Genomic DNA, 26787 nt, shown 5'->3' on the forward strand with positions numbered 1-26787 from the left:
GGAAAGAAGAGGAATGAGTAGTGAAAATCACATGTTGATTTTGACTCTTCCCTTCTAGAGAAGCCCTGCTAACTATAAAGCTCTGAATCAGATTCATTCCAAGGTCAGTAGTCAGCAGCTAAGACCTTTCCATCCAGCACTGAAGGCTGTAATGCTGCCAATGTGACTGGGTGATTGGGAATGCTGGGGTGTGTGTGTGTGGACATGGACAGTCTCTGCAGCAGAGACCCTGGATTTAAATCACAGCTCTGTGGTTTTTGGCAAGTTTCTTAATCCCTTTGTGTCTCAGTGAAGGCGCCTGTAAGATGGGGATAAAATAGTACTTATCGCATACAGTTGATGTTGGGAATGAATTATTTAACATGTGCAGTGCAGCATAGCTGCTGACCTATAGGAAATACTATAGTATGTGGCACTGGAGAGCCTCAGGCAGTTCTCCTAAGGGGGAACTTAAAATCGACTGACTAAAAAAAAAGACCAAGGGAAAAAAAAAATCAACTGACTCTTGAAAAGCTTGTGTGCAAGGATTCACAAAGGGAGACCTCTATAGCGTCCTTATGTATTTATGTTATGAGCCCTTTGGGGAACTATCTATGGACAAGTTGATGATGGACACTGCAGGTGATGGAGCTAAAACAAGCTGTAAGAGTTGGGTCTTCCCTTCAAAGTGGCTGGCTTTCTAGTGGAGACAGAAACAAGAAAAACCCTGGTAGGAAATGGGTGGAGAGATGGGGAGAGAATTTTGCAGGGCTCAGACTTGGCTAAGGACGAGGTGGTCAGCCGTCTGGCACTCGTAAGTCCTCTCCCAGCAGGGAGACATGTGATGGACCCTCTGTCTGGATTTGAGGGCAGCAGCTATTGGAACAGAAGAGCAGAAAATGCTCTATTTCCTGGCACAGATTTCCCCTCTGTGGCAATGCTTTAAACATTGCCTTAGGATTTTTATTTAATCGTGTGTCACTCCAGTATTCTGGCCTGCAGAATTCCATGGACTGTATTAGTCAATGGGGTCGCAAAGAGTCAGATGCAACTAAGCGCCTTTCACTTCATTTTCGGCTCTCTGGTAGCTACAGATGAGGAGGATACAAAGACCTGTGGAGGCACTGTCCTCTCTCTGTCTTGTCTCTGGACAACATTGCAGCTTTGTCAAGGCTGGGCCTTCAAAAGCTGTAGTCTCTCGTTCCTTTCTAACGAGATGATTTTGTTGGGATGAGGCTAAAGGAGGTTTAGGGAAATGACTAACATTTTGATATTTCTACATGCAAGAGTTATGAACTGTTACACTGCACAGTGCAAAGACATCAGGTAGGAGTCTAAAGTTGTTTACAGCTCTCGCTTTCCAAGTCTGTGTACTAATTTATAAGGACAGCTGGACCACAAGGGTTAACAGGTAACAGAGGTAGACAGCTTCCCCTCTTGTACTTGTATAACTAGAACTTGTGCAGTTCCTCAGCACTCTTGATGCCGACTTCTCCCATCTACCTGCTGCTGAGAGGTATTTTGAGCCCTTGAGGATGATGGTTATTTTCTCAGCTCTCAGATTTTAATAGACAGACAACCTAAATTATGCATCAGAATGGGAAATCAAAGGATGGAAAACAGTGCAATCAGTCATACAAGCTCTTTGGCATGGCAAAAGAGCTTTATCCTTGCTTAGAGGATAAAGAGCTCTCTGGGAAGAGATTTACCTGAGAGCATCCATGTGAACGAGAACTCACCGACCCTTCAGTGGTGAAACGATGAAAAATCACTATTCTCTTTATTGACCCTGACAAACCAGTGCCGTGTTCCAGACCTGTAGTTATTACCATATGTACGTGTCTATGACTTGGTTACCCTCTTTAGTCTCCGTGTTAGGAAGCTCAACTCCTGTTGACACTCTTCACCTATATCATCTCCTTATTCAGCTATCTTTTAGGGACCCTCAGAAACTTAAAAATATAATGGACAGCCTTGGGAATTCAATAGGAAAGATATGATGAGGTTATTCTGGCAGGCTCAGAAATTTTGGTCCCTGATAGTTGTTAAATTTGGACAGCAACTATTAGGAGGTAAATGCACCATTAAGTTGGAAACAGAAATCTCAACATTTGCTAGACATGGACGGACATTAGCAGATTGATGAGGTTTAGCAGTGACATTTTATGAATACATTTATAAAAGCATCAAAAGTCTAATTTCTTTGAGGGAAGTATAGTAAGGCTCTTAGCACATGGAATTGCTAGAATGACTGGCTTTTCTATAGAATTACTGGACAGATATAAAGGCACAACCCGTGGGTGGAGAGACACCAGCACCTTAACAGAGTTCCCCACCGGGCCACTCCTCTTGGGGACCAGGGGCCTTTAGAGAGGACTGGTTTCTCTACACAGAAGATGCGACTTCTCTGTAATCCTCAAAAATCTAATATCTCTGCCAAACTTGGAAAGACTTCTTTCTAAATGGTGAAAGAAAAGACTAAAATATCTTGACTGTTTTATCTGTCCTTTGGCTGCCTCGGAGTGAGTTTGACAAGTTCTTTAATGAGGAATCTTTCCTTGGAATGAGCATTGCCACAAAAAATTATCTCATGCTGTGCAATAATGCTTGTCACTTAGCTATGAACACACCCTCCACTGCACTGAGCTCAGAATTGGAGCCCAGAAAGTGCAAAGAAACCACAAGTGGCTTAATGGCAACCTCATGTTTATCTCAAGTGCTGTTTTTGTTCTTTGTCTTGTTGGACATTTCAGGAACACAAAATGTCGATCAGACAAGTATTTGAACAGAGGAGAGGAAGCTCCAGCCATGGGGCCAAACTTTGCTGTAATCATTACTTCTAAAATATTCCAGAGGACTACCATAGAACCCCTGTGTTCTATAGTGACATCTGTCCCTTGAATTTACTGGGTTACTGGGTCCACAGAAAGTCCAGGATTTCTCCCACTTCCACCATCCTCCCCTTTTTTTGGCATCACATCTGCATAATATTGACTTCTCAGATCTACTGAAAATGTAAAAAATGTAGTCATCAGCTGGCAGATCATCCTTTCTGAATGTTTCCTCAGGTCGGTTGAGGCAAACTGTCACATGTAGTTTAATGACAAAAGTCAGGGTAGGCAGTGTTTGGCTATAATTTTAATGACTGATGTTCTAGAATTAGTTGGGGGCTTATAAAGGCAAAGTCCCCATCCGTCTCTGGATGAAGGCAGTGATCTAACTTGCAGTACAGACTAGATGATACCAATATGAATACAAGTGCCTAAAATCAGTGACCAGCGCTGATCCAGTTTTAAATCTGGCTAGTCTTTTTTCATTCACTGTGCTTTTTCCAGCTCATGATAAAGGACAGAAAAGATTGTTTTCCCATCCATATGTATCATTTGGGGAATACTGGTTTAGCAAATCGGAGAAGGCAATGGCAAATCTGTGCCATGGTAGAGGTGCAGGCATAGAAACAAAATCCTCAATAGATATAAGATTGGACACCACAAATAATCAGTATGAGGACTTTTATTTTTGATACTATTCTACAGGAGAAGGAGTCTGAGTCCTGATTACATTCTCTGATACCCCTCCTACTCCAAGGCAGTCACTCCATTGCCCCCCTTTTTATTTATCACATCTCATTAGCAGATGTGAAGCCCATCTTCCTGGCATGAATTTTCTCACGGTGGAGCTGACAAGAGGATCCATTCACCGATGACACTTTTATTAACTGCATTAGCTGACCAAATTCCCCATGGAACTAATCTCCCTGTAGTCATATTTCTACCGAATGTTGATTACCTAAGCTTAGTTCTTTTTGTAATAAATCACTGAGTAAATGCAGCTTTGGAACCTCTGATGACCATGTAACCCACGAAACATATTTCAGAATTTCTGCACAATTAGTCTTAATAGGCACTTGCTCTTGCCTGAAGCTGGAGTGACCACTGGTGCCTTCTGTGGCTTTGAATCAGAAGGGCTGTAGGGATGGTGGAACAGGAGGTGTGGCAGCTTGGAACCTGCAGATCTCACTTCTTCCGTTCCAGGCAGGAACCAGACAGCCCCCTTTCTGAAGCAAAGAACCCAGCATGGCGCCTTTCCAGCTCCCCTCCATTTTTCTTTGGCTGTTTTTCTTCTCATGACCTAATTAGCTGCCCATGTGGGCCAGAACCCAGACAAGGAAGCTGGGAAACAAGGAAGATGTTGAGGTGGATCTGCAGTGCCCCAATATGAGAAGCCTCTGATTCTTAGCAACTAGTCATTTCTCTTTCCTGAATCTGCTTGTAAAGTGTATGCATCCTAATTGAGAGTGTGAAATGAGGTGTTCCATGAATGGGGCTTAGCAAAGAGAAAGTACTCACTAAGCACTGGCTGTCCATGCTCTGATAGCCCTCCTACTTGAAGGCAGTCAGTTCATTGTCCGCCTGGCTAGACAGCCTCATTAGCAGACCTGAAGTCTCTGGCCCATCGTCCTGGTGTAAGTTTTCTCTTGGTGGATCCGACAAGAGGATCCATTCATTGATGACACTATTGACTGCATTAGCTTATCAAATTCCCCATGGAACTAATTCCTGTCATCATTATTATAATTATTATTACTATGGGTTTTTAGGGTGTGTTTAGGACACTGCATAATTAGAAAAGGAAAAGTGCCTTTATTCCCCCTCTATTCTGTTATTGATCAGATTATGCCTCATGTATATAAAAGTTTCCATGTTATCACTCTTCTGGCTTTTAAGAAAATGATTTTTAAAAGCAAACCTTAACATTTTCCCTCTTAAGTGGTTTTCTACTTTCGTTAGGTATCTCAGGGCTATTTTCTTCAAATGTGGGAAATGATGAGCTGCATATTTGGACAAAATGGACTTCACGTTATGCTAAGTAGAGAGAAGAAATAACCGCAAAGACATGCACCTTAAGCAGTCTGTACCTTGCTGCACGGAGCAATCCAATAGGCTATGGCGAGAAAAGGGAGGCCTAGGGAGACTCCAAAGACAGCCAGGAATTTCACAGCGATAGACTGTTGACGTAAGCCTGAGAGATTTTCATACCACATGGTAAGCAATTGCTGTTGACAGTTAGGATGAGCAACGAACTGTAAAAACAAAACAAAAACAAAAAGAAAACGCAAACAGGAAAATGGCATCGGTAGCACTTGAACAGTACATGGCCTCTGAGTAGCTCAGGGCTGACATGTTCCCCTGGGGCGGGGGTGGCCTGCGTGCTAGAGAGGGAGCAGCTGGTCAGGTACCTGCTGGGCCCCTCGGACTTGGGGATGCTGGGGCCTTTGTGCTGTGGCCAGAGCTCTCACAGGGCTGGCTGCATCAGGGCTTGGCAAACCGAGGTCCCTGAGAAGTCTCAGGCACAGAAAACAGTAAACAGTAAACAGAAAACAGTAGCCAGCTTTCTGGGCAAATGCTTGTCTCTAATCCCAGGAGACTTATCTCTGGGCAGAATTCATATGGGAGTCAACATGTTGGAATAGATGGAGCCTGAGTAGGGTTTTAGAGTCAATATGAGTTTGAATTTTGCTTCTACCATTTACTAGCCAGGTGGCTTTGGGCCAGCTACTTAACCTCTCTGAGCTTCAATACTGTCCTCTGCAAAACAGAGTCTGTCACATTGTTCTGTAAGATTGCATGAGATACTGTAGAAGAGTTGCTCTCTCATTTCCTAACCTTGTGTGTTTCCGGACGACACGCTCACCCTCCTCAGCGTTCCCTCCCTGGATTTCAGTGGAGTTGGGCTTGGGTCCATGTCGCGTGCTGTGGCATGCTGGATCCCTGACACGCTGCGTCCCCACACAGCAGCTTCTCCCTGCCACCTCCTTTCTCTTGGAACTGCCTTGCCCTAGTGGCCGGGTTACAAGATGGGACTTTTGTGGACTTTTTGTATTGTGTTGATCTTACCCCTCTTGACAGATGTTGGACCAAGGGTAAAACCCAGACCTAAACTGGATCCATTGGGTTTTCTCAGCTGTGTATTTGAGCCTGTGATCAAGAGAGGCAGTCTTTTTACTTACTGAGGAGTTAATGTGTGGCCTTGAGAGATCTGGGTGGCTATCTTCCACTGTGTGGACTAAGCAGCAAAACAAGCCAGTTAAAGACCAAGAAAGAAGAGTGAAGTTGTCTAGAAAGATGCTCCTACCCCCTCTGAGGCCTGGCTCCACTTTGCCCACATGGTCCACGAGACACCTGTAGATTCAAATACAGCATCTTCCTTTTTCTGTTTGATTCAGCAGGTTGACTTGAGTTGCTGCAATCAAACATCCTTTACCTAAAAATATTTGGTGCTACTTGGCCATTTGTCCATTTGATTCTGTCTTGGCCAGTAGAAACTGGCAATAGGCAACATTTAAGTAACATTTATGGGAATAAAGTATACAGTTGAGAAAATTATGCTCCTTAGCTTATTTCCTCCCTGTGACAAAGGTGAGCCAGTATTTGCTTTAGGCAGCCCTGCTCTTTGGCCCCATCAGGATAGCCATGTGCCATTAGAGCTGAGATTAGAGCAGATAGACTGGACATTCTTCAAAGAGAGTGACTTTTCAGTGGATCATAATGTCCCAATTTTTATCCTGTTTGCCTTACTGGACATATACAACAATTTCTGGGAAATGCAAAACATTCCCTTTTCATTATAAGAACAATAAAAATAGAGCTATTTAAAAAATTCTCAACGCAGATGGCAACCACTGCTTGTTTCCAGTTTCTGGGAACTCACAGTAGTGGCCAAATGATTTGTGAGGATGCTATCAAAGCTTTATTTGGCCCTGCAGCAGCCCCTGGTGATACTATTACTCAATCATTAGCTGCAAATGAGGCTTTTTGGGAGGTAGCATTATTAGATTCATTGCAACCGTTGTGGTTTTTCCCTTCAACAACCAGAGCAACAGATTCTCCTCAACCCAGGTAGGAACCCTCAGGTCATGCTATGGTTTCCTGTGTCCTTGCTGGATCACCACAAAGTGGAGCAAACAACAGAACATCCTACACGTGTTTTGGTAATTCTCAGAGCCTGGTCACACACGGTCCCATGACAGGTCGACTTGCGGACACGAGGGGCAGTCAGTTTTGTTTTTCAGCAGTTAACCTTCTCTGGGTGCTGACGTGGCCCTGCTCAGGAGCAACGCACAGCACCATGAAGTAGCGGAGATTGCTTGGCTCACTCTGTGGCTCCCTGCACTGTGGCTGCTCTGGGAGGACCCTCGTCCTGACCCCCACCATTGGCCTGTCTGTCTTTATCTGGGAAGGGCCCTTCCATGCACCTTCTGCTGCCTCCTGCAGACAAACCAGCATAACAGATTGGGCAGCAGTGCAGGAAGGGGAGAAATTCTGAGAGAGGACATAGTGGGAACCATTCCCATTCGCCCTCACCTACTGCAGAGAAGGACAGTGGACCCAACTTAAACAAGAGAGGCTTTCTTGAGACTCTGTTCTCCTCTGATTAGGCTTTTGTTAATTTCCACAGTGTCATTTCTTCTTCCGTAATAAAGCAACCTAGCTCCAAACCTGCTATTTATTTGTAGACAGACTTTATAACATAATGCTCCCAAAAAGCTGATGGTAGCTGATAGCCAAAGCCCAAATTGTTATTTATCTTTACATGGGCACTTTTCTGTATTTGTAGCAGGACTTAGAAGACAACCTCATGACAAATAATTCAGTGTGTATTAGAAATTTTTTTCCCACTGTGCTTTTGAAGCACAGAGAAACGTTCCTAACCCAAGGGAGATGAGAGTAACATGAAGCACACTGTCAAGACACAACGAACACCCTAAGCAGAAGAGCACTCAGCCAGGGAACAAAGGCAGGAGCAGGGGGAGAATTTTCAAAAGCAGCGTCAGAGAGAAACAGAGGAAGAAAAGCCCACAGCTAGATACGATAGAACAGGAACTCAGAAAAACAGTGTAGTTGTGGCCAGCTTTTTTTGCCATCTGGCCCACAAGAGGGTGGATTGATCAAAGGATGGGTTGTCCAGGCCATTCCTGCCCCTCAGTCATTCTGGATTGAGAGTATGCTACGCGGTTATGAAAGTTCTTCAAGGGAAGAACTGGTTTGACCACCTCAGCTTTCCCGTCTATGTGATTCATACTCTTCCTCACAGGGAGTAATGACCTGGAGCTGAAAATATGAAAGATAGGCTTACGTGGAGTGCAGCAGCCTGTCAAGAGAATATATGTCAGACCGTACCCACGACTGGGTTGGGTTGTTCCAGAGAACTAGGCTGAGGCCAGGAGCTAAGAAATTAAATTGGGAAGAGAAATAGAAGGGAGCTCTGAGACAGAATTCCCTGTACTGGTAAAGGAGACTGGGAAACAGGACCTGAAGGCCGGGTGGGACTAGAATTCATGTGGCTCCCGGTTTTTGAGTCCATCTCAAGCCAGTTATTGTGGTTGCATGTTTGACCAGCCTTCATGTTTAGTATAATATTTATACCCAGAGCTGGTTTTCTGTAAATATCTCACCTAAACTTCCTATTCCTCCCAGCCCCTGGTGACTTTTTAGTGAGAATACAGTACTGGCATATGGGGACTCTCGGGCGTATTGGCCAAATCCTGGCTCTTAATTTGCTTTCAGTTGACCCATTCATTGTTATTTTTCTTTTATAGCCTGAAGGAAGAGTATCCCCTTCACTCTTTTCCCTGCTTTATATTCATTTACAAGGAAATATCTGATATTTTAAGAATAAATAGTTGAAGACTATCAACATTCCTTAACTAACTGTTGAGTATTTTTTCGGACTGTTTCATGGAATGTTAGCACCCTTGGCCATGTATTCCTGTTACAACAGACTTTCCTGACGGGGGTGTGTTTAAGTGTGTGGGTTGGAGCAAGGCTGCCCGGGATCAAGTTCAGGTCCTGCCACACACTGGCCACATGATCTTAGATCGTCGACGCTTCCCATGTTTGGTTTCTTTTTTCTGTAAAATGAGGCTAATAATGAAGATTCAGTGAGTCAGTATTTGTAAAGTGTTTAGGACTGCTGATGCTGCTAAGTCGCTTTAGTCGTGTCCGACTCTGTGTGACCCCATAGACGGCAGCCCACCAGGCTCTGCCGTCCCTGGGATTCTCTAGGCAAGATCACTGGAGTGGGTTGCCATTTCCTTCTCCAATGCATGAAACTGAAAAGTGAAAGTGAAGTCGCTCAGTCGGTCCGACCCTCAGTGACCCCATGGACTGCAGCCCACCAGGCTCCTCCGTCCATGGGGTTTTCCAGGCAAGAGTACTGGAGTGGGGTGCCATCGCCTTCTCCGATGTTTAGGACAGTACTTGGCAAATAGTAAGTGCTGTAGTGGTATTTAATACATAAAATCAAGCCCATGATTCTCCTTTCTGAAATTTCCCATTTTCCTCCCTCCTTCCTCCTCTTGTTTCTCTGCTCTCCTCCTCTCTGGCTGCGGTTCTACTCCACCCTCCTATTTTCATTCTGTTCTCTGCGTGGTTTGAGTGGAGTCTTTTGAAGTGTTGTTGCCTTTGGAAAGGTTCGAGTAGCCAGGCAGATGAGTGAGGCCACGCCTTCTCTAGCCTATGCCTCCCTCCTCATCCTCCAGTGAAAGCGCAGTTTAGTTGATGCAGGCAATTGGCTGAAAACGAACTGGTCTCCACGAGGGCAGTCAGGGTCACTGTCAGGTCTGTTCAGCTCCGTGCTGACACTGCCCCCACCATGGACTGCAGCACCCCAGGCCTCCCTGCCCCTCACCATCTCCCAAAGTTTGCTCAAGTTCATGTCTGTTGCATCAGTGATGCCACCTTAAAGACTGTTATATCTTACATTTGCCTCTTTTAGGGGTAAGGGAAAAGGGCTACGTTTGAGCTCAGAGGCTTTGAGGCTGTGTGATCTCCATATCCATTAAACCCAGATCTTTCTGACACTAGGTCTCATTTACAGAATAATGAGATGTGGCAATGCATGATTTGATAAGCCAAAGAATAACTTAGCTAGAGAAAAAATTTATGAAATCCAGTGTTTATAGAGAAAATGACTTTATTTTCTGCAGAAAAGCCATCAAAGGCTGATGTCCAATGTGACTGTGATCAGGATTTTTCACTTAGCTCATCACTAGCCTTTCCTTATAGAAATCTTTTTACCCTCTGCCCTGGAAACTGTCTACACAGGCAGAGAGAGACAGGTACTATACTAGTCAAGTGGCTTTTTTTAGTGTGGACAGTAAAATGGAATTAGAATAACTCTGTGTTGCCACTGCCTATTTGAATCTTCTCATAGGCGTGGACATCTCATAGGACGGGGAAGCCTGGTGTGCTGCAGTCCACGGGGTTGCAAATAGTCGGACAAGACTGAGCAACTGAACAACAAGAGACAATAGGAGTGGATCCAATGGTGCTAATGTTACTCTGTCCCATTTTTGTCTTGGCAAAGTTCTCAGGTCATAGAAATTGAGGAGGGAAGAAGAGACATGGAAATGTTGATTGTTGACTAGTTTAGCTTGTTGGTTCATTTGTTCATTCATTCATTCCAGCATACTTCTCCCCACTGCCACCTCTTACTAGTTGCCGTGTTCAGTACTGGAAATAAAGAGCAGTTGCAGTCCTTGTCCACAGGGAGCTCTTGGCTCTGTGACCGTGTAAGTGGAGTAGGGCTTAGCAGGAACACCATCAGTTCCAGAGTAGGCCTTCCATGAATAAGCAAACACGGAATGCTCATCCCATCAATGTGCTTTCTCCTGGATTTCTCCCTTTTGTGAGACCTATTATTGAGAGTCCCACATCCATGGCACAGCTAGTTGCTTTGCCTTCATAGATAACTTAACCTTCACTTTGTTCTCTGTGCAAGCAGTTAGCAGAGTGGTTACGTGCACAAGCTCTGAGGTTGGATGATCCTGGTTCAAATCCAGATACGACCCTTTCTAGTTGTGTGACCCTGAGCAAGCCCCTTCACTGCTTCTAGCTTTGTGGTCCGTGAGAGAGGAAAGTGTGTGTTGGGTGTTCAGTACCTGGCCTGGTGCTTGGGATTTAAGGTGGGCATTGGTGTTCCTGCTGTTCCTGCTACCCCTTCTGCTCCCCGTCCAGGGCTTTCAGTAGTTCTCTTTGCTCTTCCCTTTGCTGAGTTTACCCAGCAGCAGAGTTTTGAGTGACCATGGTGATTTTAGAGTTAAACATTCCTGAGGAAACTTAGTATGTTTGATTACAATAAAAAAGAAAGCAGAAGTTGTCATTGTTTTATTAAGTTTTAAATCATGGAGCATTCTAGTATGGAGTCAACACCATCACCATGCTCACTGAACCTATTTACTTAGCCACGCAGCTCTTGAATGGCCACTACAGGAGGATAATCTGTGATAGTTCTAAATGATGGTGGAGAGTGAGAAGGAAAAGGTGTGGGGCTTGGAGCTTCGGGTAGGGAGCCTCAAAAGTCATACCTCTTTCAAGGAGCCTCTAAGCATGGGCACTATCAGGGGAAGGACTGATGCTGAAGCTGAAACTCCAATACTTTGGCCACCTGATGCGAAGAACTGACTCATTGGAAAAGACCCTGATGCTGGGAAAGATTGAGGGCAGGAGAAGGATGACGACAGAGGATGAGATGGTTGGATGACATCACTGACTCGATGGACATGAGTTTGAGCAAGCTCCAGGAGTTTCTGATGGACAGGGAAGCCTGGCGTGCTGCAGTCCGCGGGGTGGCAAAGAATCAGACATGACTGAGCGACTGAACTGAATTGAACTGAAGCATGGGCACTAGACAGTAAAATGTTTTAAAATCACAGCTTGAGTGTTTTTACAGTTACTAATTGAGGACCTAGTATATGAAGGAACTTTGGTTACGCTGTCTGTAATCTTCACAATAACCCTCCCCAAATGGATGTGTTATTTACACCCTCATATACAAATGAGGGTGTGTTATCAATCCCATCTTTCAGTTTAGGGAACTGAGGCTCGGTGAGTTCAGGTTGCCCACAGTTCCACAACTGGAGAATGGTGTAGTCGGAGTTCTAACTCATGTTTGTCTGATTCCAAAACCTGGGGTCCTTTCATGTGTAAGCTCCCTCTGGAATTCTCTTGATTTGGTTGGCTTGGAATATAGTCCTTCCTGGTCTTAGTTCTTTGTCACAAGTAAAACAATAAAAAGCAGACACGTACTGAGCACTCATATGGATCAGGCCCTGTGCTGAGCACTTGTGAACATTCTCTCGTTTAATTCAATATGCCCATTATAAAGCTGATGGTGCTGTGACTATCAGATCTGACTCCAGTGTGAACATTTCCTAACCACCTTATGCTGCCTTTCTCAGCTGAAGTTTCTTGCATCTTTTCTGGGTCAGATCCCTGTCAGATTCTATCTGCCAAGCAGAAGGGCCTCTCTGTGAGCCTACAGATTTCGTGTGTGCCGAAGAGATGCTAATATGGTTTTCCAGCCAAAGTTCTAGGTGTTTCCGTTCACCCCGTGGCGGTAGGCTGCATCCTCTTGGAAAGGACAGTTGACCTCTGACTTTCTTCTCTAGAGCAGTAGATGTTCTATGCTAATCCCACACCCATTCCATTTGCATTGTTCGGGTTGGATGGAAGGATGGAGGGTTAGATGGAGGGCATTTGGGCTGAGGAGAAAGGAAGCATGTGAAAGAGAAGGAAAAAGAAGAACAGAGCAAACGAAGGGAGAGTCAGAGAGTTTAAAACCTGACTTTCAGCTGAGGTTCCCTCTTCCTCTCTTTTTCTTTCCATTTCCAGTTTCTGGCCAAACTCTGGCAAAGCTGTTCTCAGAGCCTTCCCAGAGTCGACCATCTCTGAGCTCTGCTCAAGGTGTCTCTGCTTGCTGGAGTGCTTTCCTTCTCATTTCCACACATCCAAGTTTTGTCCAGCCCAGTAACCATCTCTTCCATGAAAGTTTGCCCTGCTCAAGTAAGAATCTCTCTTTCTCTCCTCTCAAGTAAGTCATGATCTCTGTCTGTAATCATAGGTAATATGCCTGTATAATCCTCTGCTAGAGAGAAGACCCCTTCTGGAGGGTTCTTATGGTACTCCTCATGGCACTCACTGCTTGGGTATTTAGGCAGTGTTAGGTATGAGTGAGTGTGCAGCTAGAAGTTCAGACTGCAAACCAGTGCCATGTGCAGGACCAGAGTGGCTTCCCTACATGGTCCCTGTGGTGCAGCAGAGTCTAGCACCTCTGGCCATGTCACCACGTCTGGAAGAGACACATGGGAACAAGAGGCTGAAAGCTGGCTTGCCCCCCAGGAGACACAATGAGTCGATAGATGACTGAATTCACATCCCCACTGAAGTTATTTTCACTACAGAAGTTCCAGGAGATTGGAAGACAGTGACGACAGCACTGTCAACCACAACAAAACTTCATTCTCAAAGGTAACCAGGCTAGGAGTGGAAAGAGCTTACCAGGAGAAAGCTCATCATCATCTGGAAGAGGTGCCCAAGAGCTGAGCCAAGGAGTCAGAGGGGGATTGGAACTCAGCTCAGGGGAGTTTTGCTTCTTTGTTTCATATGTGTCGCTTCCGCACACTGCCTCCCGCCCCTCGCCTTTTGGCAGCACTGTCTTCAAGATTCTTCATTTGCTAACCAAATAAGTGTGCTTTAAACGGAGAAGGCGATGGCACTCCACTCCAGTACTCTTGCCTGGAAAATCCCATGGATGGAGGAGCCTAGTAGGCTGCAGTCCGTGGGGTTGCGAAGAGTCGGAAACGACTGAGCAACTTCACTTTCACTTTTCACTTTCACGCGTTGGAGAAGGAAATGTCAACCCACTCCAGTGTTCTTGCCTGGAGAATCCCAGGGACGGGGGAGCCTGGGAGGCTGCCGTCTGTGGGGTCGCACAGAGTTGGACACGACTGAAGCGACTTAGCAGCAGCAGCAGCAGCAGTGCTTTAAACACTCCCCTCCCTGCCGGGAGATTCCCTTTGGATGCCTGAACAGGTGTCTCTCGCTCGACTCCAGCTCCCCCAGCTCCTCCTCCACTTGTGCGCCTGCTGGCCCAGCCAGCCCTGGCATCCCTTTAGTCACGTCCACAGCCGAGGGTCCAGCCAGGCAGCTGCTGATTGAATGATTTGCGAAGTTTGCAGGGCAGCAAGAGGAGATGGGTGCTTCTGAAGGCTCTTGGCTTCCCACTGAGATTTGATATCATACCTTCAGTTAAGTAGCTTTCTTGTTGTTCCCAGAGATAACGTCTCTGTTCTTGTTTCCCAGGGACAGCAGGACATGAAAAATTCTTCAACCTCAAATTAATCAGACCTTGAAATTTCCTGATCAATAGGGATTACTTACACAAACACCTAAGGTTTGTAGGTTTTCAGGACTGTACCTGTGACTCAGCCCCATCTCTCTTGCCAGGGAAAGAATGATTTTGGGCTTCTCCCAGGATAAGCCAGTTCTTGAGTGCAAACACAGTGGCAGTAGACTTTGGCTGGCTCTCCTGGAGATAAATGCTGACCGTGATTTTTCAGTGTTCCTGGGAGTACTCCCACAGCTGTGAGCCCAGAGGGTCCTGATGAGCAGACTTGGTTTCTAGTCTGGCTAAGCTGTGGACTCAGCTTCTAGCTGGCTCCAGATGTGGGCCTCTGCTCTTTCAAAAGTGTTACAAAGAGGCCATTCTCCATACCTGGGCAGTGATTGTCTCCACCCCACTTACGGCTATGCTGTAGCCTAAAGAGAAATGGGAGCAGCTTCTAGCAAACCTTCTTGGATTATCTTCAACTACTCACCTTCCTGAGCCCTCCCCTCCAGCCAAACTGTCCTGCTTACTGTTCCCAGACATGGCCTATGTTGCCCTCCTGCCTGTTTCAAGGAGGTCCATCTTGCTCCTCTCTGGTTCAGTTCCTAATCAACCTTCAGCATCCAAGCTTGTCTTTACTTTTAAGTGATTCCAAGTCCCTCAATCCCCTGAGATACCTTGAACTCCTGGGTCTTGTACAGCCCACTCAGGTGACAGTCATGGTCTGGGGTCAAGTTGTGAAGAGCTGGACTATTGTGTTTACGTCTGAGCTCTTCTGCTATTTTTAAGCTCTTTGAGGGAACCTGCCTTTGTATCCTCAGGAGTATACAGCCTTATGTTTTGCACATAGCCAGTACTCAGTAAACATGTTGAATGATAAATTGTACTCTTCTGAAGCCTCTAAGATCTGCTACATCATTTTCTCTGACTCATAATCCTAGAATGATTTCTAAATATAACACGTCCTTTCTTACTCAGGATCTGATGAACACTGAACTGTCTTCACATCTTTAGTAGAGGGCAGACAGGGAGAGGTGATGAAAACGAAATCAGCCTCGTACCTTCTTGTGCCAGAGAAGATTGAAATGAGAGGCTAAAATAGGGTGTGAGGATTCTCTTTTGGATTGAATGAGGATTGTTTAATTTCAGTGGTCTGCCATTACCACTGCAAACACATCAATCTGGCAAATATTTATATAATATAGTAATTTCTGTTATTATAAAGAATAGCTAATGTTTATTGATTATTTATTCTTTGTCAGGCTCTTTGGTTAACAACTGTGATGTTATTTAACCCTCACATCAATTCCTTGAGATACACATTGTTATATCTCTACTTTAAGTTTGGCAGCATGAGACACAGAGAAATTAAGTAACTTGCCTATAAACACACAGGTGATTATTACAGAGTATGGACTTGAAGCCAAAGACAATGTTTTGAACTATTATCCTGTATTTCCACAAGGTAGATTTCAAACAGGCAGACGTGCCAAAGCATGAGGATCCACAGTGATTTCTCCAAGCTTACAGAGGCCAGGGGACCTCACAATTCAAGTTGTTAAAACTGTTATCTCTCTGTGCTTCTGCCTGTGGGATAGCAAAATCCCAGCAGAGATAAAAAATCAGACATACGCAATGGGAAAGGCTTGAAGCCAGTTTCCTCGACAACTTCATCTTGCTAAAAGGAGTGAGTCATCGTGCTAAAGATGAACTCCTGGGCTCTCTCTCCTGAATGCACACAAGAGTAGCAGCAACTGATTCAGCTGTCACTCAGCTGCCTGGTCACCACTCTGCAAGGACAAGTTAATGTGGAGGTACCCAAGTCTACATTTATAGCCTTGAAATGTAAAGACTCCAGCCAAAAACTTGCTTTGCTGAAGGTCCTTCTAGGATCTTTGGCCTCTTGCCAAATCTCACCTGATGATGATACTTCACTAGGAAAAGCTGTAGTTTCAGATAATTCTTTGAGCCTGGGATCTTCATAATATTCCCAAGTTGGATCCATTACTCTTGTCCTTTAGGTGCAAGGTCATAGAGTGTACACAGGCTCAGAAGTCAGCCTGCCTGGCTACCAGTCTTGGTTTCACCATTGATTATTGAAGACAGGGTGGATTCAGTTTTCAGGCCTCAGTTTCTCCATTTATAAGCATGACTAACTTAGAGCGGTTTTCAAGGCTTCAGAAAATGCAGTCCTACATTTTGGTTCAGTGGTTTCATGGCAACCCACTCCAGTATTCTTGCCTGGAAATTCCACGAACAGCGGAGCCTGGTGGGCTACAGTTCATGAGGTTGCAAAGAGTCAGACATGACTGAGCAACTAACATACACAATACTGTTTTTTGTTATTGGTGTTGGTATAATATTATATTTCTGTAATAAAAGTCAGACATGTAAATCATTATAATCTTAAGCCCTGTCTGAAGAGTTGTGTCATGCATTAAAGTTTTTAATAAATTAAAAGTATGCTCACTTACAGAGTTTTCATCTCTATATTTTTTAATGGTTCTTAATGAGAGAAAGAAATTCAATTGTCTGTAAAAACAAAGTTTTCTTGCAAGAATAATTCTACCTTCAGTTCAAAGCTTTTATCAAATAGGAGAATATACATCCAAAGGTGGTGGTTGTCGTTCAGTCACTCAGTCACGTCTGACTCTTTGTGATCCCATGGACTGCAGCATGCCAGGCTTCCCTGTCCTTCACTATCTCCCAGAGTTTGCTCAGACTCATGTCCATTGAGTTGATGATGCCATCCAACCATGTCATGTCGCCCCCTTTTCCTCCTGACCTCAATCTTTCCCAGCATCAAGGTCTTTTCCAGTGAGTCAGCTCTTCTCATCAAGTGGCCAAAGAATTGGAGCTTCAGCTTCAGAATCAATCTTTCCAATGAATATTCAGGGCTGATTTTCTTTAGTATTGACTGGCTTTATATATTTGTAGTCCAAGGGACTCTCAAGAGTCTTCTCCAACACTACAGTTTGAAAGCATCAATTCTTCGGCGCTCAGCCTTCTTTATGGTCCAACTCTCACATCTGTACATGACTTCTGGAAAAACCATAGCTTTGACTATATGGACCTTTGTAGGCAAAGCGATGTCTCTTTTTTAATAGGCTGTCTAGGTTTGTCATAGTTTTCCTTCCAAGGAGCAAGTGTCTTTTTAATTTCATGGCTTCAGCCACCATCCCTAGTGATTTTGGAGCCCAAGAAAATAAAGTTTGTCACTCTTTCCATTGTTTCTCCATCTATTTTCCCTGAAGTGATGGGACCAGATGCCATGATCTTAGTTTTTTGAATGATGAGTTTTAAGGTCAGCTTTTTCACTCTCCTCTTTCACCTTCAAGAGGTTGCTTAGTTCCTCTTTGCTTTCTGCCATTAGAGTGATATCATCTGCATATCTGAGGTTATTGATATTTTTCCTGGAAATCTTGATTCCAGGAGAAATATCATCCAAAGGTATTGATATTGATATAGGAAATCAACATTTATATTTAACTAAGCAGAAGAAGGCAAAGATAGATCAGAAATGCTTTCTTGAAATATAAAACACAGCTTTCAGCCAATAAAAAATTATAGTCCTAGGTTGATGGAGCTAGTAGTTAAGTGGTAAGCTGAAGTGATCCTACATTTTTCAAGAAGATTTTCTTCTCCAATTATCAAAAGTATTAGGTCAGTTGCAGATGAAGGAATCAGAGGGAGATGTCTTGAGTTTACCTGTAACTTTTTTGTCTGATTCCCGAATTTCCAGGGTTCTCTTGCAGAGAAATGTACATATAACTCTGCAGTGATTTATTTAATACACTTTACTTTTTAAAGTCACACTTTGCATTTTACTCTTATGTAATTATTTAAAAATAAGCACTCAAAGTTAATTTCTATTCTACGAATATATTGCTGATATACGTGTAACATGTATTTTGCCCATATATTTACTTGATACTTTTATTTGTATGTAGTTTTATCTTTGAAACATACTTAGGATTTTGTCACTTTTTTTAATTTAAAATTTTGAATTCTTAACACTTACAGAATGTTTGGGTTACTGGTATTTTGATGATAATGAGAAATGCTGAAATAATGACATAGCCATTGGGTCAAGAATTAGAAATAGCACGTTTGTAACCCCCGTGTTCCAGATGTTGGCAGCTGGTGACTGCAAACCTAGCCTCAATAGGAGGCGTGCTTGCATCTAACTACCAGACAGATAGTAAGTGCTGACTGATCCACGCACCAAGCATTTTCAGGCATGGAGAGCACAACAGTGAGCAGTATGGTCAAGGCCTTTGCCCTTGAGGAACTTGTGAATTCCCATTTCTTTAGCTACAGCTAAATCTGTAGCCCTTTCAAGCTAGATGGCAGGGTGTTTTTTTTTTTTTTTTTGATCACCTCTTCTATGTATTTCTGTTGGATTCAAGTATTCTACACAAGTCACTCTGCTGCTGCTGCTGCGTTGCTTCAGTCGTGTCTGACTCTGTGCGACTCCATAGATGGCAGCCCACCAGGCTCCCCCATCCCTGGGATTCTCCAGGCAAGAACACTGGAGTGGGTTGCCATTTCCTTCTCCAATGCATGGAAGTGAGAAGTGAAAGTGAAGTCGCTCAGTCGTGTCTGCTGTCACTAAATGTGTTCTGAACTGTCCCTCGGTGACTGGTTCAGTGCATGGCACTGCAGCCCTGGGCCTCTGTAGCCCTGCTCTGGCTGCCCCACCAGCTGCTCTCTGGCCTCTTGTTCTGCTCGCATGGATCCCTCCTGGCTGGTCCATGCCTCTGAAGAGTGAGTCTGTCCTTCTGTTCTCTCCTCTGCTCTGAGGGGCTGACTTTTTCCTGTAGTTCTGCTGCTGGGCTCCCACAGGGTGGTGGGTGCTAAATTCTTGGGGCCTGGGATGTCTCCTTCTCATGTGAGGCATCTGCTTTCTCAGCAGAGAAAGATCTCCATCTTTTGACCTCAGAAATGGCTGTCTCTTCTCATCTTTTCCAAGGTCAGCACTCCGAAAGAGTCTTTGAAAAGTGACCCGAGGTGCAGTAATGTCTTCCGTTGTTCTGTAGTTTCTCCTTCTCAGGGTTCAGGCCTGCACGATTCTGCTTCTGACGACTCTTAAGCGGAGGATTCTTTCCTTCATTTGTGTTTGTGCTTAGTCGTGTCCAGCTCTTTGCAACCCCATGGACTGTAGCCCGCCAGGCTCCTCCATCCATAGAACTCACCAGGCAGGAATAATCGAGTGGTTGCCATTTCCTTCTCCAGGGGATCTTCCCCATCCAGGGGTTGAACTTGGATCTTCTGTGTCTCCTGCATTGCAGGCAGAGTCTTTACCCACTGAGCCATCCAGAAAGAAGTGGAGGATTACTTGTTATATTTCATCTCCATTTGACTTTGTGAATTAGCCTTCTGAAAGCTGGATGGAGAGAGGTGTTAAATCCTGAGTCAGTACTCTTTGCTCCCTACACACAGCTCATCTTGGCTTGTGGGGAGGCCAAGGCAGATCCAAGGACCACCACTGCTGAGCCCTGATCCTCTGCCTATCCCTCACACTCAGTCTTGGCCAGACTTCTCCCTTCTAGGAATTTTTTTCTCAGGCTTTCCTTAAAAATTAACCTTATTTTCTACTCTTCCACCTTCTAGCACCAACTTGACCAACAAAGTTAAACCCTGTGTAGACATTCTTCAGATTCTTTTTCATGTGGTTCTGGGCCCTATGCAAACAATAGGGTGTGTCTATTATGAGCACCCCCTCCCCAACAACCACCATAATTTTCCCCATCTAGAGCGTACATTAAACTTTTAAAGGGTGTCTCCTAATCTCATGTGTCATACTGCTTATTTCTACCCTCTGATACTTTAAAGGACATTCAAACATAGACAAAGAGCCTGGCACATACCTTTGCTAGATAATTAGTCAATGTTGGTTTCTTTTCTCTTGGTGCCTGCTGTCACCCAAGACTTCCAGCCTTGCTGCTTTCACTTTGCTCAAAAATGTGGATATTCGTCACACCTCAAACACTGGGAAACATGCAGCATTTACTTCTGGCAGAAGCACAGTCTGGTTAGGCAGGTGACTGCTGGCTCTCTGTTCTTAGATGTCACTGATTCAGTTATCAGTGCAAAGTTCCCCTTAGTGAGAGCTATGAATATTCAGCAACAAGTGCACAGGTCCCCTCGACACATGTGCTTGGTATTTGAAGAGGCAGTGGTCTCCTTTGTCATTCAGGGGCTCATGATATACATAGAAAATTTCTTCATGGGTTGAGTTAATTTTGGTCATACTGGTTTTTATCATGTTCTGACAAATAAAATCTTTCTTTAACTATGTTCATATTCTTCAGAAATGGAAACTGAGTCTCATAAATTATCATGATCTATTATATCTGTGTATATATAAATTTATGTTCATCCATTCATCCATCCTTCCATTCACCCAGAAAATAATACCTACTGAGCCAAATACCAGGAACACACAGTTTGCAAATAATGTCTCTCAATATTGTTCTCATGATTCTCAACATCTACATCAGGAGAGATTAGCAGGAAATTCAGTGTAGTTCAATCAGTGCCATAACAGGGTTAGCCCTTAATGCTGTGAAATAGCAGAGAAGAGGCACCCAACCCAGGAGGGGATGTGGAAGGATAATGAAAAAGGCTTCCTGGAGGAGTGATTCTTGAGCGGAGCCATGAAGGCTATAACCAGGCCACTGAGAGGGCCAGGAAGGGCATGCTGGGGAGAAGTAGCTGCAAAGAGATTGGGCTTGAGGGTTAGATAGATCTTAGGGCTCAACCCTACCTCTGAACTGAATCTGTTTCATCTGCAAATAGGGATGACAGTATTGATGGTTTAAACTGAATGAATGTATTCAAAACACTTGACATGGTGAAGGGGACAGATGAAGCACTTAACAAAATATTGTTGTTATTATTATTAGTGATGCCTTAGTGCCTGGTGTGTCAGGAGAGGTGTAGGCATCTCACAGTGAATGGACCATTGGGGAGTGATGGGAAATGGGTGCTCCTGAAGAAGTCTTGCATCATACTGAGATGGAAACTAAACATGACTTGGAAACGCAGAGTACCTTGGGAGCTAAAGAGAGTTGTAGTAGACGTTCACGATTAGGAATCAGGGCCAGTCGCCCGTAGTGTAGATTGTATGCACACACACACTTCCCCACTTCCGCCCCTGCTGTCCTCTCATTTACCAAAGAGCAAAAACAACATCATTTAAATTACATCATCAGACAGTCTCAGAAGGCTCCGGGGCACCTGATTCATGGAACCTGCCCAGTAGACAATGATAATTTATTGCAGTGTCCAGGATTCATTTTGCAACCTCTTCAAATGTTAATGATCAATAATGTAATTATGATGGGGAAAGTTCCTGGGCCAGTTGTGGGTTTAATTTAATTTACAAAGCCATCTGGAGCTATGCAGGAGACTTTTTACATTTCTTCCATGCCAGATTTGAATAACTTCAAGTCACTGTAATGTCAAATGTATAGCAAAGGCAATAGCCCTAAGCTCTGAGGGTCTAGAAAGGGAGCCCATGACTTGGGTAAAAGGATAGGAAGGGACTGAGTGGTAAGCAAAGGAAAGTCTCCGGTCAGGGTGGTTATGGAAGACTTTGGTGTGTTTCAGGAAGAATGAGATTGCCAGTGGGCTGGATCACCGTGAACTAAGAAGAGAGAGGCAGGATGTGAAGCAGGCAAGGACAGATTATCAGAAGTCTGACAGACATGGAAAGAAATGTGATGTCTTTCTAAGCAGCATGGGCACCACTGGTCTGGCCTCTTGTTCAGCTGAGGGAAGCTCAGTTCTGAGCAGAAATCCATCCTCTTGAGCCAAATAATGCCCCTTCCTTGCTCTTGGGGAGATGGGAGAGGAGAGGTTACAGAATCCACCATCATTCTCGAACACTCTGACTCATCCCCAGATCACTGAGCTGTTGGACAAGAGCTCCCTGCTTGGTCCTCACTCTTCTCTGCCTTGATGCTTATCCTACACTCCCATCCTTCTGAAGCATCCAATCTAATCTCAGCCAGCTCTCACCTCTGTTCTTGATCTTCCCTGTGGCTCCCCAACCATCTGAAGCCTGGCTCCTGAACCCTACTGAAATGGCTGTCTCAGAATTTCTTCTGATTGTCAGATCCACGAGTCTATTCTATGTCTTCCTTCCCTCTGACGGTTCCGTAACCCAGGTGCTGCCTATTGAACCATAAATGCCTTCTCCCTTAACCCACTCTGTACCACTGGGTGTCTGAATAACCTGCCTGGGAGAGGAGCCTGTCTTGTTTTGTTGGCTAAAGGCTCGTCACAGGAGAATGAGTGGTGGTTTGCCTTCTGTCTCCTGTGGATGTGGCCAGGAAGGCTCTGGAAGAGCCAAGCAGTCCTGGCTCAGGAGGAAGTTCACAGTTTCTGGGGGCTTTAGGAATGGTTCTGCAGCTCCTATGCTGACCTTTTTCTCAGAATAAGGCCCAGTGAAGGGGAGGGGAGGGTACCTGGTGGTGAAGAAATACTTCCTGAGTCCAGGAGAGGAGAGTGGGCTTTGGGAATTTTCTGTGGAGTGTAGATATCAGAGTCTGCATGAACTGTCTGCACTGGAGACAAAAGGACCCCCAAATAGGGACAATCAGAGTGCTATGCGTACTGACCCAGGCCAAGGGGCTTCTTTATGGGAGTTCAGGAGAGGGTTCCGGCACCAGTCTGGCCTAGCAATCTTGCTTTACTGGAACCTCCATGAAGGCAGAGATTCTTGTCTGTTTTGTTTTTATTATTGTATTCCCTGTACTGGCTATAGTATCCAGGATACAGTGCTCAAAAAACAAAGTGTTGGATGAATAAGATTGAGCCACAGCTTGTGGACAGATGGAGGTGGTCAGTGGGTGTTAGGGGTTTCAGGAGTGTCCACACAAAGACGGGCACAGGCCAAGAGCCCTCTTTGGGTGCACAGGTAAGTCTTTAGGACCGTGATATGACACAGAGGAGGGTGCCCTGGACTGACTGAGGCAGGATATCCTGGCAGCCTGGGTAGGAGACATGTCTGCATGCTCAGTTGCTAAGTTGGATCCGACTCTTTGTGACCCCATGGACTGTAGCCCACCAGGCTCCTCTGTTCATGGCATTTCCCAGGGGAGAATACTGGAGTGGGTTGCCATTTCCTTCCCCAGGGGATCTTCCCAATGCAGGGATCAAACCCCAATCTCCTGTGTCTCCTTCATTGGTAGGGGGATTCTTTACCACTTAGCCACCTGGGAAGCCCCGGTAGGAGACACTGGCTTAGATTTGACATGTTTTAGAAAAATTGATAAAAGCCAATATTTATTGAGCATTTATGATGTACCAAACATTTTAAAATGATTAATATTCACAGTAATCCTAAGACATAGATATAATGATTAGCTTGAGGAAAGAGGCATGAGAGAGGCTAAGTGACTTGTATAAGATCACACAGCCAGGATGTGAAGTGCTTAGGCGCTCTCACTCCAGAGCTTCATCTGTACCAAGTAGCAGTTAAGATGAGAGAGTCATGAAGCAAATTCATACTGGTTGTACGTGTTTCTTTACTAATTGCATACTTAACATTGTTTATACATTCATGTATAATATGTAACATTTTAATAATATAATAATACTGTCAGAACAGATTATAGTTAGATAACTTTTTTTTTCTAGTAATTGTATATAACAACTTGGAGTGAGCTGTGCCTTGCCTGCCAACCAGGTAACATGCAGCCAGTTCCTCACTACTAGTACCTGCTACAGATCAGAGTAACTCCTGAAAGATAACATTTGTAATGTGCTGCTGCTGCTGCTGCTAAGTCGCTTCAGTCATGTCCGACTCTGTGCGACCCCATAGACGGCAGCCCACCAGTCTCTGCCGTCCCTGGGATTCTCCAGGCAAGAACATGGAGTGGGGTGCTGTTGCCTTCTCCGTTGTAATGTGCTAGTGGCCCACATTTATCCGATGCTTACTATGTACTGGAAATTTGTAAGCAAGTATTATTACCCTGCTTTACAGATGAAGGAAAAGCAAGCTTAAGTGACTTGCCCAGGCTCACCCCAGCTGTCTCATGCCACAGCTCATAACTCTAACTACTGCTGCACACAAAGTATTTTTTCCCTGTCATGTGGAAAGGTCTGGTTTTCAGTGCTTTGATTATCTGAAAGGGAGTCAGTTATTTCAGGAAGAAGTCTTTCACAACCATGTAACATACCCTTTAGGATACGTGTGTACTGTTTATGAATACACAATTATAATAGACCTTTACAGGTCTGTATATGGATGGGCCTCCCACCCTCATGTCAATTTTCCCTGGGCAGTGGTCTATTATCAGCTAAAGACCTATAACTAGTGCTAATGGATTTGGTTGTTGGAACTTTGTTTTTATAAATCCTCCCTAATGGGTCTTAATTTTATTAAATTTAAGCCTGATGGTCACTAAAAGCAGCTTCTGAATGAGCAAACATTAAAAAATTTCCTTTCGCCCATTGAATGAGGGTCCTTCCTTAGAAAATTAAGTGTTATTGTGCATCCCCTGAAAATAATCTGGGGAAACTGGATGGGAAGGGGTAGCCGAGGAACTGGAGAGACGGTGAGTATCCCTGGAGATCCTGGCCATGGTAGCTTATGTAGCCAGACCCCTCTTCCAGTTTCTCGTGCTGCTCTGCCTTCATGCACAGGGCGTGTGGACTTGAGCAAGGGTGTCCAGTTCTTTGGGTTTACTGTCTCCCTTTGTCTTCCTCTTTGGGGAACCCACTCACAGCCTCCTAGGCCAAGAGAGCTGGTCTTAGTCCTGAGGGTCCCAGCACATTGTGGTAGTTAAGAGCACAGGCTTTGGGACCAGGCGTGTAAGTTGAACTCCCTGCCTGCTGCTTACCAGCTGCCTCATTTTCAGTGGCTTGTTATCCCTCTCTGGGCCTTGTTTCCTTTGTCATTAAAATAGGGAAAAGATGACTGAGACTGCTCTGAGGATGCAGCATGCAAATGGTGAGCAGGAACAGGACTGGCACTCAATGCCAGAGAGCATCTCTAAGATGTTCTGCATGCCTTCTTTCTGAGTATCTCCTCGCCTTACCTTCTGGGTCTTGGTTCTTCTTTCCTTGCCCTCTGCCCGGTCCTCCCTCCATCCATGTGGGCTCTGAGCTATTCCATTCTTCTCCAGAATCCTCCAAGCTCCTAAAGAGCCTCCAGATCCATCCCTCACCTAAATGAAGTCTCTATTAGGGCAACTTAGAATCCGAGTAAAGCAATTTATCCTTTGGTAGACTCCTACAGAAGCTTCTAGGCTGAGCTTGTGCCATGGATTACAAAGTCCTATTTTTTACCTCCAAAGTAACAGCTGTACAGATTCCATCTTTATTGATCATAGCTACTGCCTGGTTATATTTAGGCCCTCATCACCTCCCCTGGAACCCCTGGACTCCTCCAGAAGCATCTTAGCTAGTCCTTGTTCTCGTATAAACATCATCGTGCTCCTAGAACTGTCTTATGGAAGCAAGGCTACCTACAGTCCTGACATACCACTGACTTGGCCACAAATGTGTAAAAAGTTCTATATTGCTCAGGAGCCATCCACATCAATACGGAAAAGATCAAGGGTTCAGTATGGAAATACTAAAGGATATTGGTGGTGTGGTATAATGAGTACTGTGCACAGGGGGAATTCACATAGAAAATGCTCATCTGCCTGGTGACCAGAGGAATGAATTTTAAAATTTGCATAAGATAGTACTTTACATCTCTTAGAGGAAAAATCCTAATGATACATAATGCTTCAAAGTATTGATGAAGCCAGTTTAGTTGTAGAATATTGTTGACTGAAAAATGGTGTAGCCCTCCAGGAAAATAATTTTGCAGTGTGTTTCACAAAAACATCTGTGACACAGTGGCCTCGCTGTCAGAAACCCAATTCTCAGAAATAACAGAAAAGAAGGAAAGAAAGTGATATATATGGAAATGAAATATATATGGATATTATGTAAATATATGGAGTAAAATATAAATATATAAAAAGTGAATGTTTATCAGTAGAGAAGATTGAAAGAATGATATATCAATTTTATGCTGACATAAACATGATAATTAAATAAAAAATAGAAAAATATTTATTTTCTCATGCTAGGTAAATTCAGTCACAAGATTATTTACCCTATAGCTGTAAGTATGTAAATACGTGCCTACTCTGGCAAAGAATGGGAAAGATGTAAACAAAAGCAATTGATACGTGGGGCATGTAACTGTAGACTATTCTTTTCCTTTTAAATGTTCTTCTTCTTGTTAAAATGCTATTTGTATAATAAGTAAAATTGTGAAGGTAAACTGCAAAGACAACTCAAGGATCCCCTTTCCATTACAGAATGAAGGCTGTGCATTTCAGCACGACTTCTGCACAGCCCATCAGAGGTGGCCCTGCTTCCCCAGTGGGTTGTACTTCCTTCAACTCCTAACCTCCCGCCCCCCGATCCTAGCCCCCGCTTTGGTCCCCTCTACCACAGCCTCTCTTCCCCTGTGCCTTTACCTGACCACCTCTGATTCTGCAGACATTATCACAGCTTTGTCCTCTGCTCCACTGTTTTCTCCATCTGGAATCCCTCTGACACACCTTCCAAGGTCTGACTAAGCATCTGCCTCCTCTGCCTCTGTGAGGATTTCCCACAACACTT

The 26787-nt window shown here is 44.4% G+C and overlaps 1 protein-coding gene and 1 long non-coding RNA gene across 4 annotated transcripts in view; one reads left to right on the forward strand and one right to left on the reverse strand.

Moving 5' to 3' along the window:
• The window catches only part of TRPC7 (transient receptor potential cation channel subfamily C member 7), a 150930-nt gene that overhangs the window by 61475 nt on the left and 62668 nt on the right, over positions 1–26787 (reverse strand). For 2 of the 3 annotated variants that reach the window (XM_086413651.1, XM_086413650.1), the window contains exon 4: positions 4898–5062. The exons of the other annotated variant lie outside the window; for it this stretch is intronic. In XM_086413651.1, the coding sequence (XP_086269777.1) occupies positions 4898–5062 (165 nt within the window). The remainder of the gene's footprint in view (positions 1–4897; positions 5063–26787) is intronic. 3 annotated transcript variants of the gene reach the window in all.
• The window catches only part of LOC147369414 (uncharacterized), a 120247-nt gene that overhangs the window by 16573 nt on the left and 76887 nt on the right, over positions 1–26787 (forward strand). The gene's annotated exons all lie outside the window — the stretch shown is intronic.

This window comes from Bos grunniens, chromosome 7 (genome assembly GCF_055505025.1).
Source record: "Bos grunniens cultivar Pamir isolate PY7600 chromosome 7, Bosgru_T2T1.0, whole genome shotgun sequence".
Lineage (NCBI taxonomy): Eukaryota > Metazoa > Chordata > Mammalia > Artiodactyla > Bovidae > Bos > Bos grunniens.